This window comes from Aplysia californica, unplaced genomic scaffold (genome assembly GCF_000002075.1).
Source record: "Aplysia californica isolate F4 #8 unplaced genomic scaffold, AplCal3.0 scaffold00550, whole genome shotgun sequence".
NCBI lineage: Eukaryota > Metazoa > Mollusca > Gastropoda > Aplysiida > Aplysiidae > Aplysia > Aplysia californica.
Window position 1 is genome coordinate 227592 of NW_004797820.1, and position 16009 is coordinate 243600.

At 39.9% G+C, this 16009-nt stretch overlaps 1 protein-coding gene across 3 annotated transcripts in view; it reads left to right on the forward strand.

The window, feature by feature from the left end:
* LOC101845420 (coiled-coil and C2 domain-containing protein 1-like) overlaps positions 1-16009 on the forward strand; it is a 57327-nt gene that overhangs the window by 9549 nt on the left and 31769 nt on the right. For 2 of the 3 annotated variants that reach the window (XM_013087140.2, XM_035971979.1), the window contains exons 5-15: positions 1321-1471; positions 3215-3307; positions 4991-5100; positions 5843-5927; positions 6948-7064; positions 8112-8260; positions 8539-8611; positions 11220-11438; positions 12816-12958; positions 14501-14557; positions 15419-15553. In XM_013087140.2, coding sequence (XP_012942594.1) covers positions 1321-1471; positions 3215-3307; positions 4991-5100; positions 5843-5927; positions 6948-7064; positions 8112-8260; positions 8539-8611; positions 11220-11438; positions 12816-12958; positions 14501-14557; positions 15419-15553 — 1332 coding nt within the window. The remainder of the gene's footprint in view (positions 1-1320; positions 1472-3214; positions 3308-4990; positions 5101-5842; positions 5928-6947; positions 7065-8111; positions 8261-8538; positions 8612-11219; positions 11439-12815; positions 12959-14500; positions 14558-15418; positions 15554-16009) is intronic. The other variant, XM_035971978.1, reaches the window with a different exon arrangement.

Sequence of the window (16009 nt, forward strand, 5' to 3'; positions counted from 1 at the left end):
GGCCTATAGATTAAAGTGTTGGCCTCTTATTCAAACATCCCGGGTTCGAATCCGGGTAGCGACCTGAAATTTTTCTTCTTTAAAATTGTCTCCTTTCACCTCCTTTCCTGCTCTCTTGCTATATTCTGTCGTCTGCTTTCGCCTCCACTTTCTGCCCCCACCTTCTTTGCCCCCTCCTCTGGGCTCCTGACTCTTTCTGCAGCCTTTCCACTGCTTCTCCCTGGCTCCTTCTTACTGCTGTCTAAAAGCCACACCCTTGTTCTTCTGGTAGGAAAGATCTATACCTAGCCTTCTCAGACAAGGGCGAAAAGTCTCGTTGGTCCCGTGTGCAAGTTGCACTCTTTAAAGAACTCTTGGTGGTCCAAAATCGATAAGAGTAGGCTGCGGCCACCACCTGGGCAAAATTCAAAATTTCTTACCAACTGAAAAATGTTCGGTGTGTCCCACGCGCTCATATGACCTTATGCAGTTGCAAGCGCCGTAAAACACTTACCCCCCCAAAAAATAATAATGTAAAAAAATTTAAAATTCTTTTTTTTAAAAACCCACCAAAAAAATGCTATGAATCTCTTTATTGTCACCGTGCCTCTTTGTGTTCAGTGCCTGGTCTACTGTGTTCTGTTCCAAACATTTTCTTGTGCTGGGTCTCCCTTCTCTTCTTATTGTCTGCACTCTGATATAGGTCACGACACGGTGGAGTCATGCGCTCGTCAATTTTTTGGCATATGGAGTTATTGGTATCATCTTAAAGCCTGTCCATTTGCCTTGATTTCGATAAAAACAATACCCATTTATCTTGGAGACAAGTCGATGTATTTGCGATTGAAGGAGGTGGGGCCGCCTGGTTTCAGAGGTAAAATTAGCGAGAAAATGGCCACCAAAGTTTAGTTATATAAATTTCCTTAGCTTGAGAGCCCTTGGAAACTAACTATTTACATCTTTTATGCATTTAATCAATGTTTTTCACTAAAGTACACACTGAAATGTGTTTTTAATGGGCTTAAAAGGTGTGAAAAACGAAAATTGGATAAAAATTCCCAAACCGGCGGGAAAATGCCAGTTTCTTTGCTTTCATTATTTTGACGAGCGCCTGATTTCACCACGCTGAATCACATATAATTTTTGTCTACCCAAATGTCTTTTTTTGTTTTTTCTATTCGTTTTTTTTTTTTTTTCACAGATAATTGTAACAAATTATGCCCTTATTTGATCAAACAACACGAATGAGTTTCATTATTGCCATTGCTCTCTAAACAGAAAAGAACAGGTGGTCGTGATGTCAAAAAACTGACCCTTCATCTTTCTTTTGCATGGCTTCAGACTCTGGTTGGACAGTTAAGACAGGCAAAGGCGGGAAAACCTGTCAATGAAGAAGAAATTCCTCCTCCCGTGGCTATGGGGGCTAGCCTGGCTGTGAGCGAGCATACAGGGGGTTCAACCCCACAGTCTGATTCTCCACAGAGCCAATCAGGTAAAGTCTGTTAAATAGTTTTTAGACGAAACATAAAAAAACTTAATAAAGAAATGGACAATTTCTTTCGGCATAATTTATCTGTGGGTGGTTGGCGGGTGCTCTAGTGTCGTTTGCTTCTTCTTTCCTATCAAACATCTATTGTCCTTATCTCCCCTCCTTCTTTTTTATGTTTGTTACTCTCTTGTAACACCTCTAATCTTCTGGCGCTCATTTGACCTTATGCAGTTGCAAGCGCCGTAAAACCTCTACTAAAACTAAAGATAATTTATCTGCTATTTTACCAAATAAATTGTGGAGGTAAGTATATTATTATTATGGGTTCTTGAAAGCAGTTGACAGTTTATAAAGTGATGATACAATAGATTGAGCTAGATCTCCCTATTCTGTAATTTGGTGTTATGGGTTAAAATTGTAAATATGAAGGTGATTATGAGCAGTTGAGAGTTTGCGGTCACAGAAATTTGTTTTTGAGCAAGACGTGCATAGTGACATAGACTTTGGCTTAATGATAATGTATGAAATGTGGTGACCAGCAATGGAGTGCTTGTGTTTATGAATTTGTTAATTTATTACGTGGCATTTGCGCTGTGATCGGAAAAAGAATGGGGTGCTTTTTGATGATATCAGATGGTTTGTGGACACTTTGGTATGCTCTATTTCTCCTCCTTCATTTTCACAGTTTCTATTGTACTAACCAGTTTGTGACAAAGAACAGCTGTTATTGAAAAGGTGCTTATCCAGATTTCTATAGTTGGAATTGTCCACGTTTTGTGACATACTCTGCTTATGTATCTATATTATATTATATTTCTGAAAGGTCGTCACTTTGGCCGCCTAAAGCTTCCAAACCTCTTTACTTTCGAATTTGAAAAAAATTACGGTGTTTCAGAATTTTAAAGACAGTTTTATTAAGGAGTCTGAAGTCACTGTAGTTTAATTTTCAGTTTTTCGTTAGTTTAGATCTAATCTCAGGGAAGTCCGTTTTATAAGATGCTATTGTAAACAAGTGATGCTTCCGTTCACAAGCAGTGCACACTGATCCCACACTGATTTGACAATCGGTTCTTTTGAGTCCATTCATAGAACGTTTACCCAGCTAGTTTTATCTATTTCAATCTCTTTTTGCATGTTATATTGCACTTTTTATAAAAAATAGTCTTGGTACAAAATGCATTAGACAGTATGATCAATAGATTTGGAGTTTCTGCAGGTACTGGAAAAATTCAGGATTTTTCTTTTCCGTAGCCAGTTTTCACCTCTGTTATTGAGTAGATCTTCTGTCTTTTTTGTTCTCGATGACAGCAGCTAGACAGTCAGTCGGATGTCGCACACAAACTCTGCAGTCCGCTTCAAATCTGAGAGACTGCCATAGAGCTTTCTCTCAAGAGGAGTCACATTCTGCAATATCTGTGTACGAAGGGTGGCATAGCGCTGGCAGTGCTGAAGGATATGGTTGGCATCCTCTTGGTAGTGTCCACGTTTGCAGATCGTGGACTCTCCCACTTTTAATTTATTATGCATATGGTGTTTCAGTCTGTTGTGGCCACAATGGAGTCGAAAGAATGTGACTTGGTCTGCTCTATTTAGCATGTAGTAGGGGCCACGTCTGTTTTGGTTAGGATGGGTTCTTTACAATCTATTTCGTAGGGCAGCTTTTATTAACGTTTTTAGATCTTCAGTTATGTACACTTGACACAGCAGCTCAATTGTTAATCATGACTGTTCTGGACCTCTTCCCAGAGCCCTCCACGTCCTCATTCATTGCCCCTCCAGCTCCAAAACCAAGCTCTCCTCCAGCGAGACCCTCACCTGGTGGGTCCCTAGCAAGCAACGGTATGTGCTTAACTCTTTATCTCTGAGAAGGGTAAACTCACTATGCCGGGGCCCTCTTTTAGTGCGAAATCTTAAAATTGACACATCCATTCATCTCTAAATTTGTAATTAAATCGAACAAGTGAACCTATTGTGATAGTTCTTCATTAAGGAAAACACCTCCGGTAAAAGAGACCTACTTTCGGCAGTTGCCGAAAGGTAATTTGATGTTGGCACAGCGGCTTGCCGTAGATTAGGAGTTAATGTGAACTGTAATGAGATTGTACAAAAAGGTGCTTCAATGGAAAATGAAAGAAAGAGAAAATTCAAATTCATGAAACTAGTTTGATAGAAACTTGCGGCTTTTATTCAATTGTTCTAGTTTTTGTTTTACTAGAGGTTTTACAGCGCTCGCAACTGCATAAGGTCATATGAGGGCCAAGAGGTGTATGTTAACTGAAAAGTCCTTACAGGGAATTAGACTCTGCTCGCCTCTTTTGCTTCAACAGCGCATAGTCTGCTTCGACTATCAAGGCACCCCGGAAATAACTCACAAGAGTATAACAAACATACAAAAGAAGTAGAGGATTAATGAAGATAGCAAGGATTAGGAAAGACAAAACAGCAGTTCCCTGTGGCAGTTCAGGCACAGTTATGAGCATGACATTGATGAATCAGGCCATTTACAACTTACAATTCTTCTGTGCATAAGAACATGTTTACGGCCCCCCTTTGGGAATGGCCTGAAGACACTTCAGTCAGTAGCCCGTCCCGGGTTGTTCTATTTCTGCTGATTGTTATGTACAAGATGTCAGATGTGGGAGCTGGGGAGAAGAGAGTAAGCTATCTTTCTTAACCCTATCCGTATGCCTTGGGGTCATTTTGTACCTCCGGAGTTGTATTCTTCACATTTTATAATACTTCTAGTGTGAAGATCTCTTTGAAACTTTCAGTATTTCTCAAAAAATAATTTTGACAGACTGCTATGCAAAGCGTACGGATTGGATCAACGAGTAAATTTCTTCTTTGGAAAGTGGTGGCACAGAGTTCCCCCCGACAAGCATCATCAGACAGGCTTTGACGCGGAATCCACAAGGAAAACATAAGAAAGGAAGACCAAAAATGACATGGAAACGAGTGGTACAAGCAGAAATGAAAAAGGCGGGAACATCACAGAAAGAGCTAGAAAAGGATGCACAGGTCAGCTTCAGCTGGCGAAATGTTGTTGATGGCCTATGCTCCACTGGGAGTTAAAAAGGGCAAGAGAAAGAAAGATGCCGATAGCACGCAGGAAATTAACACTTGTCCGTGGGTCCTTTAAAAGTGCTGAATGTGGGTCACTGAAATGTCCCAGCAAACGTGTTGCTGTCCACCTGAATAATCGGAATTGTGTAGATGGAGACATAAAGCATCTTCAGTCTGCAAGCAATTCTTGATGCTGCTAATCATGTTGAATAATGGAATTTACCCAAACAAAGCTGTTTTACTCTGCCTGTTCTTAGTCTAACTGCTGTTTTTTATTTTAAAAGAAATATGAATTATTTTCTGTTGAATTAGATATTCTTTAGTAAAAAACCCTTGCCATCATAAGCATTTTGGGGAAAATCCAAAGAAACTGGGTGGTAAAAATCGCCGATCGGCAAGATGTGATTGCAAAGTGTTAAGAGACGTTTTTTGAAAAGACCATTTTCGCATTTCTTCCAGTAGCCAAGTCTGCTGTTGTTGAAAGGAGAGACCAGTATCGAAGAGCTGCCTTACAAGCCAAGCACGCAGGGAACTTGGATAAAGCTCGAGAATACGTGAAGGTTTCAAAGGTGTGTTCTGCCTGCAGTTATTTGTAAACTTAATGATCTGGGAATTTGACATAATGGGATTCAGGTTGTAAGATCCAGTTCAATGATAATCTTTCACTCTTTTTTAGCTTTAAGTTTGTTGTTTTGAAATTATACTGCCAAAAGTTTTGGAAATATATGCTGTGTTCCTCAAGATTGTGTTATATGGTTTAATAATTGTTTCTCAGTCATTGTTATAACTTGTGTACTTTCTGTTTCAGTATTGTTTAGAAAAGAAGTATTACCATCTTAACATTTTTAGCACACATTGTACATTTATTTGTAATTCTTATTGGTCCCATGGTTCTTTACATGGATTCAATTTTGAGCTCATGACTGTCAGTGTAGTATGAGTCAAGGCCTAATCAAGGCCTAAAGAAAGAAGAGAAGACAAAGGGCCAGAAGAAAAAAGTCATAAAAGACTATATGTGAAGTGTGCTGACAAAATGAGTTACTTCTCAGATTTTACACCGATGGAAATAGAAACATGAAATTTATAGGTTGAAGTTTTATAATTTATCAGTATGAAATGACAAAAGACATGTTAAACTTGAAGAGAATGGCATTGGTTTAGAGTCTACAAACATGACCCTAGTGTTGATTTTTGGCTGACATCTCCATTCATGGAGTGCGAGAAGTAACTCATTTTGTTAGCACACCTCACATATATATTTGCAGAATAATGAGTTCAAACATTTTTGGCTGTTCTCTTTCTTTGCCTCAGCAATTTGATTCTGTCATTGATGCACTTGATCAAGGAAAGCCAGTGGATCTGTCAAAAATGCCTCCACCTCCGTCAGAATTTGCAGGCAAGTGAATATATTTTGTGTCTTGAAAACATATTTTACCCTTTTGGTGCTGTCAGTCTCAAAAGCAAAATATTGTTTTTTAAACTTAATATAAATATAGTAAACTGAGAAAATAGTATGCACCTGGGGTTAGTCATATTAAATAGGCTGAGAGATGGGGAGGTAGGTGTTGGGTATTTCCCGAATTTTTTTAATCTTATAACTGGTATGACCATATGCATATGAACGTTGTTAAAAAAAGCAAAAGGACACATCTAGGAATGAATAAGTGTGGCTTTTAATCTTTATTACCTTTTATAAGAACTTTACTTTTTTAAAGAATTAAATGTTTTATAGTGGATAGGGGTATCCTTTGCCCAAACTCAGGCGCTCGCAAAAAAAACTTGAAAAGTAGAGGCACCCTACGAGGCTCTCTGTCATACAAGGCCCCTATGACCATATGTGAAGCATGCTGACAAAATGAGTTACTTCTCGGATTCGGCCCTATGGAAATACATACATCATGCTTATAGGTGAAGTTTTTACAATTTACAAGTATGAAATAAGAAGACATGTTATACTTAAAGAATGTGGCATCAATAGAAAATCTACAAATTTTACTGTAGTGTCGATTTTTAGCCAATATCTCCATTTGTGGATTGTGAGAAGTAACTCATTTTGTCAGCCCGCTGCTTCCACTTTGGGCTGAGAAGGCTACAGACAGATGGAGATACTAAAATAGATAAAAAATAAATTACACTTTTATTGATCGCAGAAGGGCAATATGGTTTACAGTGGCAAACATACATACATACATACATACATACATACATACATACCTACCTACCTACCTACCTACCTACCTACCTACCTACCTACATATGTACATACGTACGTACGTACATACATACATCCATCCATCCATACATACATGCATTTATACATACATACATACATACATACATACATGCATACATGCATACATGCATGCATACGTACATATCAGGAACCTATTAGATGTTTTCTTTTTTTTTTCTGCAGGTGATGCTTTGAACACAGTCAACAAACCCCAGGCTTCTGTGCCGGTCCAGAGAGTGGCCCACCAGGCTGCTGGAGAGACAGAGCCAGAACCAGACTTGCCAGCCACCACAGCCGAAGGTTTGTCGCTTATTTCAATGGCCAGCTCTATTCGGACTTGAGGCCGATTAGATATTATATATATTCGGACTGAGTCCGAAAATAATGTTTTATGAATTTGGACTCAGCTTCTAAGTGAGTTATGTGAGTATAAGGATGTTACATAATATAACTGTCATCGGGTGATTTTACGTAAAACCAGAATTAGAACTAGAATTACTTACTAGGACTGTGTAATTGTGTCAAAAGTCAAAAGACTGCACTCTCATTGCCCAATGGCAGTGTCTAAGTACATGGTAACCGACTACTCAGGGTCTTTCCACCACCACTACAACATCATCATTACTTCCACCACCATTTGTCTTTCCACATGTTTAATTTCATTTTTTTGTGTGTTTTAGCTTTTCTGTAATTATTTTTTAAAATCACATCGCACAAAATGGACAGCCGTGGCCTCTTCCCAACACCTCTTCCCCCAGCAAGGTGAGAGTGCGTGATCATTACGCGCAGTCTTATTGGTCGACATAATTAACTTTGCCCCCGGCAAGCTCAGCTCAACTTCGTCGTTCTGTTCATACTAATGATGCAGGGAGAGCCAGTTTAGATAGATCTAGATCTAGTAACTTGATATTAAAGCTCACGTCTCCACTGTTATCATTGTAATCGAAAACGGAGTGTCCACGTACACGGTTACCTGCATTATGATATGTGTCACGACGTGGCGGAATCAGGCGCTCATCAATTTTTGGGCTTGTGAAGTCAAGATATTTGGAGATTGAAGAAGGTGGGGTCGCCTGGTTTCAAAGGTAGAATTAGCAAGAAAATAGCCACAAAGTTTGGTTATTTCCATAGCTTGATAGTCCGTGAACACTGAAAACTAGTAAAAATCCATCCAGAAATATGCTCTTAATTGGATAACAATAGTGTTAAGACCACAAAAAAAATCCGATAAAAATTGCCAAACGGGAAGAAAAATGTCAGTTTCTTCAATTTTGTTATTTTGACGAGCACCTGATTCCACCAAGCTGCCTCACATACATATACACAGTATTGCCCCTACTGTTTCAGAGGAGAAGTCCATGTTCCAGGCTCCAGATGCTCCCCGCACAGCGATGGAGGCCCTGACTCAGAGACTAGACAAGTACAAATCTTCAGAGAGCTCTGCCAAGGCTGCTGGTGAGGGCAGTAAAGCCAGACGTATGGGCAGGATAGTCAAGGTGAGTTGAAACCTTGTTGTTATTATTACTATTTATTTTTATGGGGGAGGTTGGAGGGACCAGTTGGTTGGTACCACTTCAAACATTTATCGTTCTGGTCTCTCCTCTTTCTTTTTTGTGTTTGTTACTCTATTGGAACACCTCTAATCTTGTTGCACTTATATGACAACGTTATGTTGCAAGCACTGTAAAACTCTTACTAAAACAAAACAGTCGAACTTTGTTCTTTAAGAGACTGAAACTTGTCCTTACATTCAACTCTGGCCTTTTGTCCACAGCAATATGAGGACGCTATAAAATGCTACAGAGCTGGACGTCCTGTGGACTTTGAAGAACTTCCTTGTCCTCCAGGTAAGGGAACTGTGCTGCCATCCGAAGGCAGAATGACTTATCTGACAAAATCGAAGTATATTGTTCTTTTGATTTGTTGCACTAGTCTTGCCTATATCCTTCTTGTGCTAAAGACACAATGACATCTATATGTGTCAATGTATGGTGAAATCAGGCGCTCGTCAAAACAATTGAAAATGAAATTCAACATTTTTCCACTTATTGTACAATTTTTATTGGGGTTTTTTTTCATTCTGGGCTCAATTCCTTCACATCCATTGAAAAACACATTTTTATGTGGATTTTGCAGAAAGATTTTTATCAAAGACAAGAAAAGTGTAAATGTGCAGGTTCCAAGGACACTCAAGTTTTGGAAATCACCAAACTTTGGCGCCCATTATTTCCCTAATTTTACCTCCGACAACAGGCACCCACACCTTCTTCAATTGCAAATATCTGGATTTCTGTTCAAGATAATTGAGTATATTTTTTTTTCATCAAAAGCACGGCAAATAGACAAGCTTTATGATCATACCAATAACTCCACATGCCCAAAAATTGACGAGTGCATGATTCCACTGCTTCGTGACACACATTTGAAATAGTAGTTTTCAAAGTGGTAAAGCTACACAAGTGACTGATCTCAATTATAAGTTTCAAGAGTTTTTAACCCTTTGAGCCCTCTGTGCCGAAGTATAGATATGAAGGCAATGCGACAAGTACTCCGGTGTAATGAAAGCTTGATATGACACTCACACCTAAGTATGTGCTTACAGAAATAAAACTATCTTTTGGCCATTCCCAAAGGGGGGATATTAACATGTTCTTATGCACAGTAGAATTGTAGATGGGCTGATTTATATTTGTTATGCTCATACTGTGCCGGAACAACATAGGGGTAACTCCTGCTTTTTCTTTCCTCATCCTATCGTCATTTTTTCCTCTACTTCTTTTGTATGTTTGTCACTCTCTTGTGAACTGCTATTTCCGGGGCGCCTTGATAGTTGAAGCAGACTTTGTGCTGTTGAGGCTAGAGAGGTAAGCGGAGTAAGTCTGATTCCTCGTTTGGACTTCTCTGTTGACATCTGCCCGTTGGCGCTCATATGACCTTATGCAGTTGCGAGCACCGTAAAACCTTACCAAAACTAAACTTAAAAATACAATGTAAGTACAAAACAGCAGCATCAGTATACACCGCCATCATAGTGATATTACAACAACTGCAAAAAATCTGATGAATAGATCAAATCAGTACTAAAATCAGCTTTAGAAAAGTGTACCTAAAATATCAATGAAATCACTCAGGAGCCGGGGGTTTAGCCCACTTAACACTTTCCACTCAGGCAGCGCGCACAGTGCACTACTCTTGGCCCCACATACCAGGATGCTGATGCGCTACATCATTACTATATCTGTATCTCTGCAAAAATAAACCAACCTATATGAAATTATCAGCATATTGAGAAAATTGAACATGATGATCACATATTCACCAAAAAGGAATTAGAATCGGAAATGAAGACATTAGATCTAGCACAGTCATCACCTGAATTCTCTTCCTGGCATAAGAGTAAAGCAGCTCTCATGCCAGGTCTACTCAACATTTTTTTTTTTTAATTCCTCCGATTGTTGAAAACGAAATAATTTTTGACCTGAAAGGAAATTAAAATTATAACTTTAAAAGGAGATCAGTGCTACCTTTTGGTTGTTGTTATATCACACTGTTGCCAATCGGGTAGGTTTTGTCGAAAATTATGCTTTTTCCCCTGACGCTGTGGACAAGCCGTCGTAAATCATTCACCTGTCGTTATTGTCAGTCCCTCAAATGGATGAAACGGTCATGTTGCTCAGGTCGCTCCCAATGTTTACCCAAGTTGACCAATGGATAACAATAAATCTTCAACTGCAAGTTAGGGAAGCATGTGATCCGTCATAACCCATAAGCCCCCGCCCTCAACTCACTCCCTAAACCCGATCCATAACTATAGAAGTCAACACAAACTCATGACAGAAGTGTCGCTTGTTTGCCGAGTGGTGGCGACCCGTTTGTTTTACTATGGCACTTGGTGTCTTTCCCGTCTAACACATTTCGTTTTGTTTTGACCTTTCACGGAACTAAAATGTTTTCAAAAGTAATAATAATAAAACTAACAACAAATAGTCCAACAAAAACTGTCCTATCCTCTCTCCCCTTTCAAAAGAGAAAAAAACAACAACAAAAAACCCCCCAAAAAATTTTTTATGAGCCCTACGATAGTCCTAAGCCTGCGACCACCTCCGGTTGAGATGTCACCAATAATAAATGGTTTGTTTTCTTCATTTTGATAAGTCCCGCCTAAGATGGCCACCTGTCATATATGACCACTTTTCTCGTCGACAATGCGTGGCCGTCTTACACAGGTTCGGCTGTACGTATGTTCTGTCTTATTGCACTTCTGTTCTAATGTATTGTGCAAATGTTTTGTGTTTTTGGACAAATGCTCTGTCTTATTGTGCGAATTTCCTATGCTTTTGTGCAGATTTTCTATCTTGATGTACGAATATCCTATGCTTTTGTACGGATGTTTTATCTTGTCCGAATATCCTATGGTTTTGTACGAATGTTCCGTCTTATCATTCCTTCTTACAGGTTATGCTCCCATCCCAGTGGACAAGTCCCCTCCCGGCAGTGCCCCGAGAGCCCCATCTGGCCCAGCCCCATCAGGAGCGGCTGCGGGCCGACCTATCGCACAAACGGCCCCGGCCCCACGACCAGCGGCCCCACGGGCAGCGGCCCCACCTGCTGCTCCGGCTGCCCCTCAGGCCGGGGGCTCTGGTCAACGACCACCTCCTGTACAGCGGCAAGCTTGTGAGTTCAACCCCCACTTGACTACGCAAGCTCACCGAGCACAAGAAATCGGGGGGCCAGCCTTCGTTTTCGGTGATGCAGAATAATTCTCAATCCGCGAAGATGAAGGCTGGCGCTTGATTTAGCGGTTGATTGCCTTTAATTTGATCCAGTTTATAAATACTTCCAGTTTCCTACTTTTGGGAAGCTTTTGATGCAGCTGTCAAAGCTATTGAAAAATCTTCCGCCTGGGCCCAAAATGATGCCATTGAATGATCCTGTTCAGTAGAATTTCAGTTTCATTTTGTACCAACTTTCATTTTCATGACTGGAATTCGGTGTTTTCAATGTATTTTATGTCAAAACTGGAAAGATGGAGTTATTTCAAGACAATACTAAGCTTACAGATAGACCAATAGTAAAGTACTTACCTCTAAGGCCAAAACAACTGGTTTAATCCTCTATTGCTGCAGGTTTTTGGTGAGAGACGAAACTTGATTACTTGATAATTTGATCCTGGGAACAACATCCTAGCACTCCGGGCATTGCCATACGTGCTCCACTCCCCGCTCCAATATCCACCTCAGAGTCCACCTGCTGATTTTTCCGGTGTTCAATTGGTTACTAGGCCGTCTTTCCATCCCCTGCACCATGCTGGTTTTACCACATCCTCTAAAGACACCCAGTTCTTCAAGTCCTAAGATTGGCACATAGTGCTCAATCTCCTCATCTTCAAGTGTGGTGGCAAGGGCCTTCACGATATCATTTTTGTCCATTTTAATGTCAGTATTGACTGGTGCATGGCTCACCAGTTTGTCTGCTAATTGAAACAGAAATGTGAAATAGACATTGTTCAAAATAGACTTCCTACTCTGAAAGAAGAATCCTGTTTTCAGGGGCTAGAATAAGTTCAGCGTAAGAAAATGTCTCTATGAAAAGGCTGCATTGTTTTGTTGTTGTTGACAGAGCAAGAACAGACAGATATAGAAATTAATTCGTACCAACTGCAGTGAGGTTACTTAATTCGTACCAACTGCAGTGAGGTTACTGAACACACAGTGTTACAAATGAAACAGAGAGAGAGAGATAGAGAGAGAGAGTTTTACAGGGAGAGAGAGAGAGAGAGTTTTACAAGGAGAGAGAGAGAGAGTTTTACAGGGGGAGAGAGAGAGAGAGAGAGTTGTACAGAGCCGGTGTTTCAGGACGTGAGACATGCATTTACTAATGTCCTGTCTTGTTGTGCGTATGCGTGAGTGCACCTAAGCTCTGTAACATCTACTTTCATTGTAAACGACCAAGACAGATTTCTCCCTGCCAGATGAATAAAGATTGTCGTTTTCATTGTCATTGTCATTGTCAAATAAACTGACTCTTTTTCTCTCAATATTACTCTGACAGCTGCAAGGAAAAGCCTTCATTCTCGATCGGAGCAGCAGCTGGCATTTCTTCGAGAGAGGCTTGGGGAGTTCCGCCAGGCAGCTATGAGCGCGAAGAAAAAGCATGACCTTGAGCTTGCAAAGAAATATGTGCGCATGATGAAGGTAGATGATTCTTTTATGATTCAATTATCTTTACAGTGGGAAAGAGTGAGCAAATAATATGTGAGGGCTTCAGTTGACTTCACAGTGTGATTGATATGGAAACTTTTTTTTTTGCTTATCTGGTTTTACGTTATGGAAAAAAAATTGTTGTTTGGGCCTTGAATTTAAGATTAGTGAGAAAGAAGTACTATCAAAGGCTACACTGTCTTAACTTTTTTAAGAAAATTGATTTTACATCAAGAAAACTTCACCTCGTTCATTATATTACGATAAATTAATTAACAATCATTGTTGTAATCCCCCCCCCCCCCCCCGGCAGTGCTACTGACTGTAGTGTCTTTACACCATTCCCAAGGTGGGGATATTAACATGTTCTTATGCACAGTAGAATTCTAAATGGGCTGATTTTTCAATGTCATGCCCATACTATGCTGGAACAACATAGGGGGAACTGCTGCTTTTTCTTTCCTCATCCTTACTATCGTCATTTTCCTCTACTTTTGTATGTTTGTCACTCTCTTGTGAACTGCTAATTCCGGGGTGCCTTGAAAGTCGAAGCAGACTTTGTGCTGTTGAGGCTAGAGAGGTGAGCAGAGTAAGCCTGATTCCCCGTTTGGGCTCCTCTGTTGACATCCACCCCTTGGCGCTTATATGACCTTATTCAGTTGCGAGCGCTGTAAAACCTTACTAAGACTAAACAAACAAGAGTGAGCAAATATGTAGGGGCTTCAATTGGCTTCACAGTGTGATTACTAGAGGAATATTTTTGTTATTATTTGCTGGATCTGGTTTTACTTTATGGAAAAAAAATTGTTGTTTGTGCCTTGAATTGAAGATTAGTGAGAAAGTAAGTAAGTAAGTTTATTCAGTGTTTATTAAGGCCATTGGCCCGCATCACATCACACAAAACACTCATTTGATAAATAAAGTTTCTATAATGAATAGGTACAGGTTGTGCATATATCTCTTATCATGAGTCAAACATTGCATATTTCTGTCACTGGGCCGAATTGGGCTGGGAGGGATTAACAATTTCCTTTGATGGACAAAGTGTGAACATCAGAAAATAAAGTGAAATTTTCATGAGAGTTACACCTCTCACATAAGGGCGAATTAGTTCATTTCCACCGATAGAGATTGTTGTTTAATGGAAGGCTATGGGTTTTTAACAAAGCTATGACTCTTCTACTCCAATACCGTGAGAGGTTGGTGATATATTCAGCTGTTTCTTGAAATGGAGAAAGAAGTACCATGAAAGGCTGGACAGTCATTACTTTTTTAAGAGAATTGATTTTACATCAAGAAAACTTCACCTTGTTCATTATGTGAGGATAAATTCATTAACTGTCGTTGTTGGTGGTTCATACGCCACCAGTTGAGTAGCCGTTGTTGTTTGCTAATATTCAATGTTGCTGATACTTTTCTTGAAAAGAAAATAAATGAAGTCAGCTGGTATAAGTCATTAGTTGTTGTGCGTGAGATATTTTTATCATCTTGTCCCTAAGTTCTTTTCCCTGAAATATTTCTTTCTTTCACTGACAGGGGCTGGAGCCGATGATTGAAGCTTTAGAAAGTGGACTGCCGGTGGACTTGTCCCAGGTGATTTTTATAAACTATAATTTACTTCTTGTTTTTCCCCCTCGTCCTTGATTTGATGCCGAATATTGGTGAGTTATAAATAGAACCTGATAATGTAGTAAGTTTCTGTTAGCGTTGGTTTGTTCAGAACAACAGAAAGAGAGTCTTTTTAAAAATTTCCCTGCACTAGGACACTATGTCACCATTTTTGTACCGATGTGCTCCTCTTTATTCAACGTGGGTGCTTGGAGGGTGCTCTGGTGTGGTTTGCTCCTTCTTTCCAATCAAACATCTATTGTCCTGATCTCTCCTCCTTCTTTTTTATGTTTGTTACTCTCTTGTAACACCCTCTAATCTTCGGCACTTATATGACATTATTGTGTTGCAAGTGCTGTAAAACTCGAAACTCTTACTAAAACTCTTAACTCTTTACTCAACACCCCCCCACCCGGGTGGTGCCACTGACTGAAGTGTCTTAAGGCCATTCCCAAATGGGGGACCTTGACATGTTCTTATGCACTGTAGAATTGTAAATGGGCTGATTCAACAATGTCATGCTCATAACTGTGCCTGAACTACAACAGGGAACTGCTGCCTTTCCTTTCCTAATCCTTCCTTTCGTCCTTTTTCCTCTACTTCTTTTGTATGTTTGTCACACTCTTGTGACCCGCTATTTTCGGGGTGCCTTGAATACTTGATAGTCGAAGCAGACTTTGTGCTGTTGAAACTAGAGAGATGAGCTGAATAAGCCTGATTCCCTGTAAGGACTTCTCTCTTAACATCCACCTTTTGAAGCTCAAGTGACCTTATGCATTTGCGAGCACCGTAAAACCTCTGCTAAAACAAAGCATCTTTACTCCAACAAACAAATGTTGCAATCAGGTTCCCCCATCACCCTTCAACTCTGATGAGTCGGAAGACAAGTTTGTGGTTGTGTCTGTGGAAGATTGCCAGCCCACAGGAGACAGAGAGGAGGTCTACAAGTCTTTGCAACAGGACTTGGTCAGGCAGATCAGGGTCAGTATCTGGACATTTGGGTTTTGGCCTTTGGATAAATTGGGTTCATTCGGAAAGTTCATATCTGAATTTGAGAAATGTTGTTTCTCTGTTTCAGCAGATGTTGATTTGCATTTGGAAAGTTAGCATTTGGGTTTAAGTAAATTGGACTGATCCGCAAAGTTAATTATTGGAATTTGGTAAACCTGGATTGGTGTTGGGAAATTAAGCTGTTGAATTTAGGCAAATGAAGGTTGGGTTTAGAAATGCATATTTTGGAGTTCAGAATTATGCAAATTTGAAAAAAGAAGTACTGGGTTTTAAGTAAATTTGGATTGGTTTTTACATCGATTGTGGATTTATGTAAATCCCGGATAGTGTTTGGTGCTAAATTATTGAGTGAAAAATGCAAATCTGGATCAGAATTTGGAAAATTAGTTATTGGGTAGGCATGTTGTGGTTACTATATGGAAATTT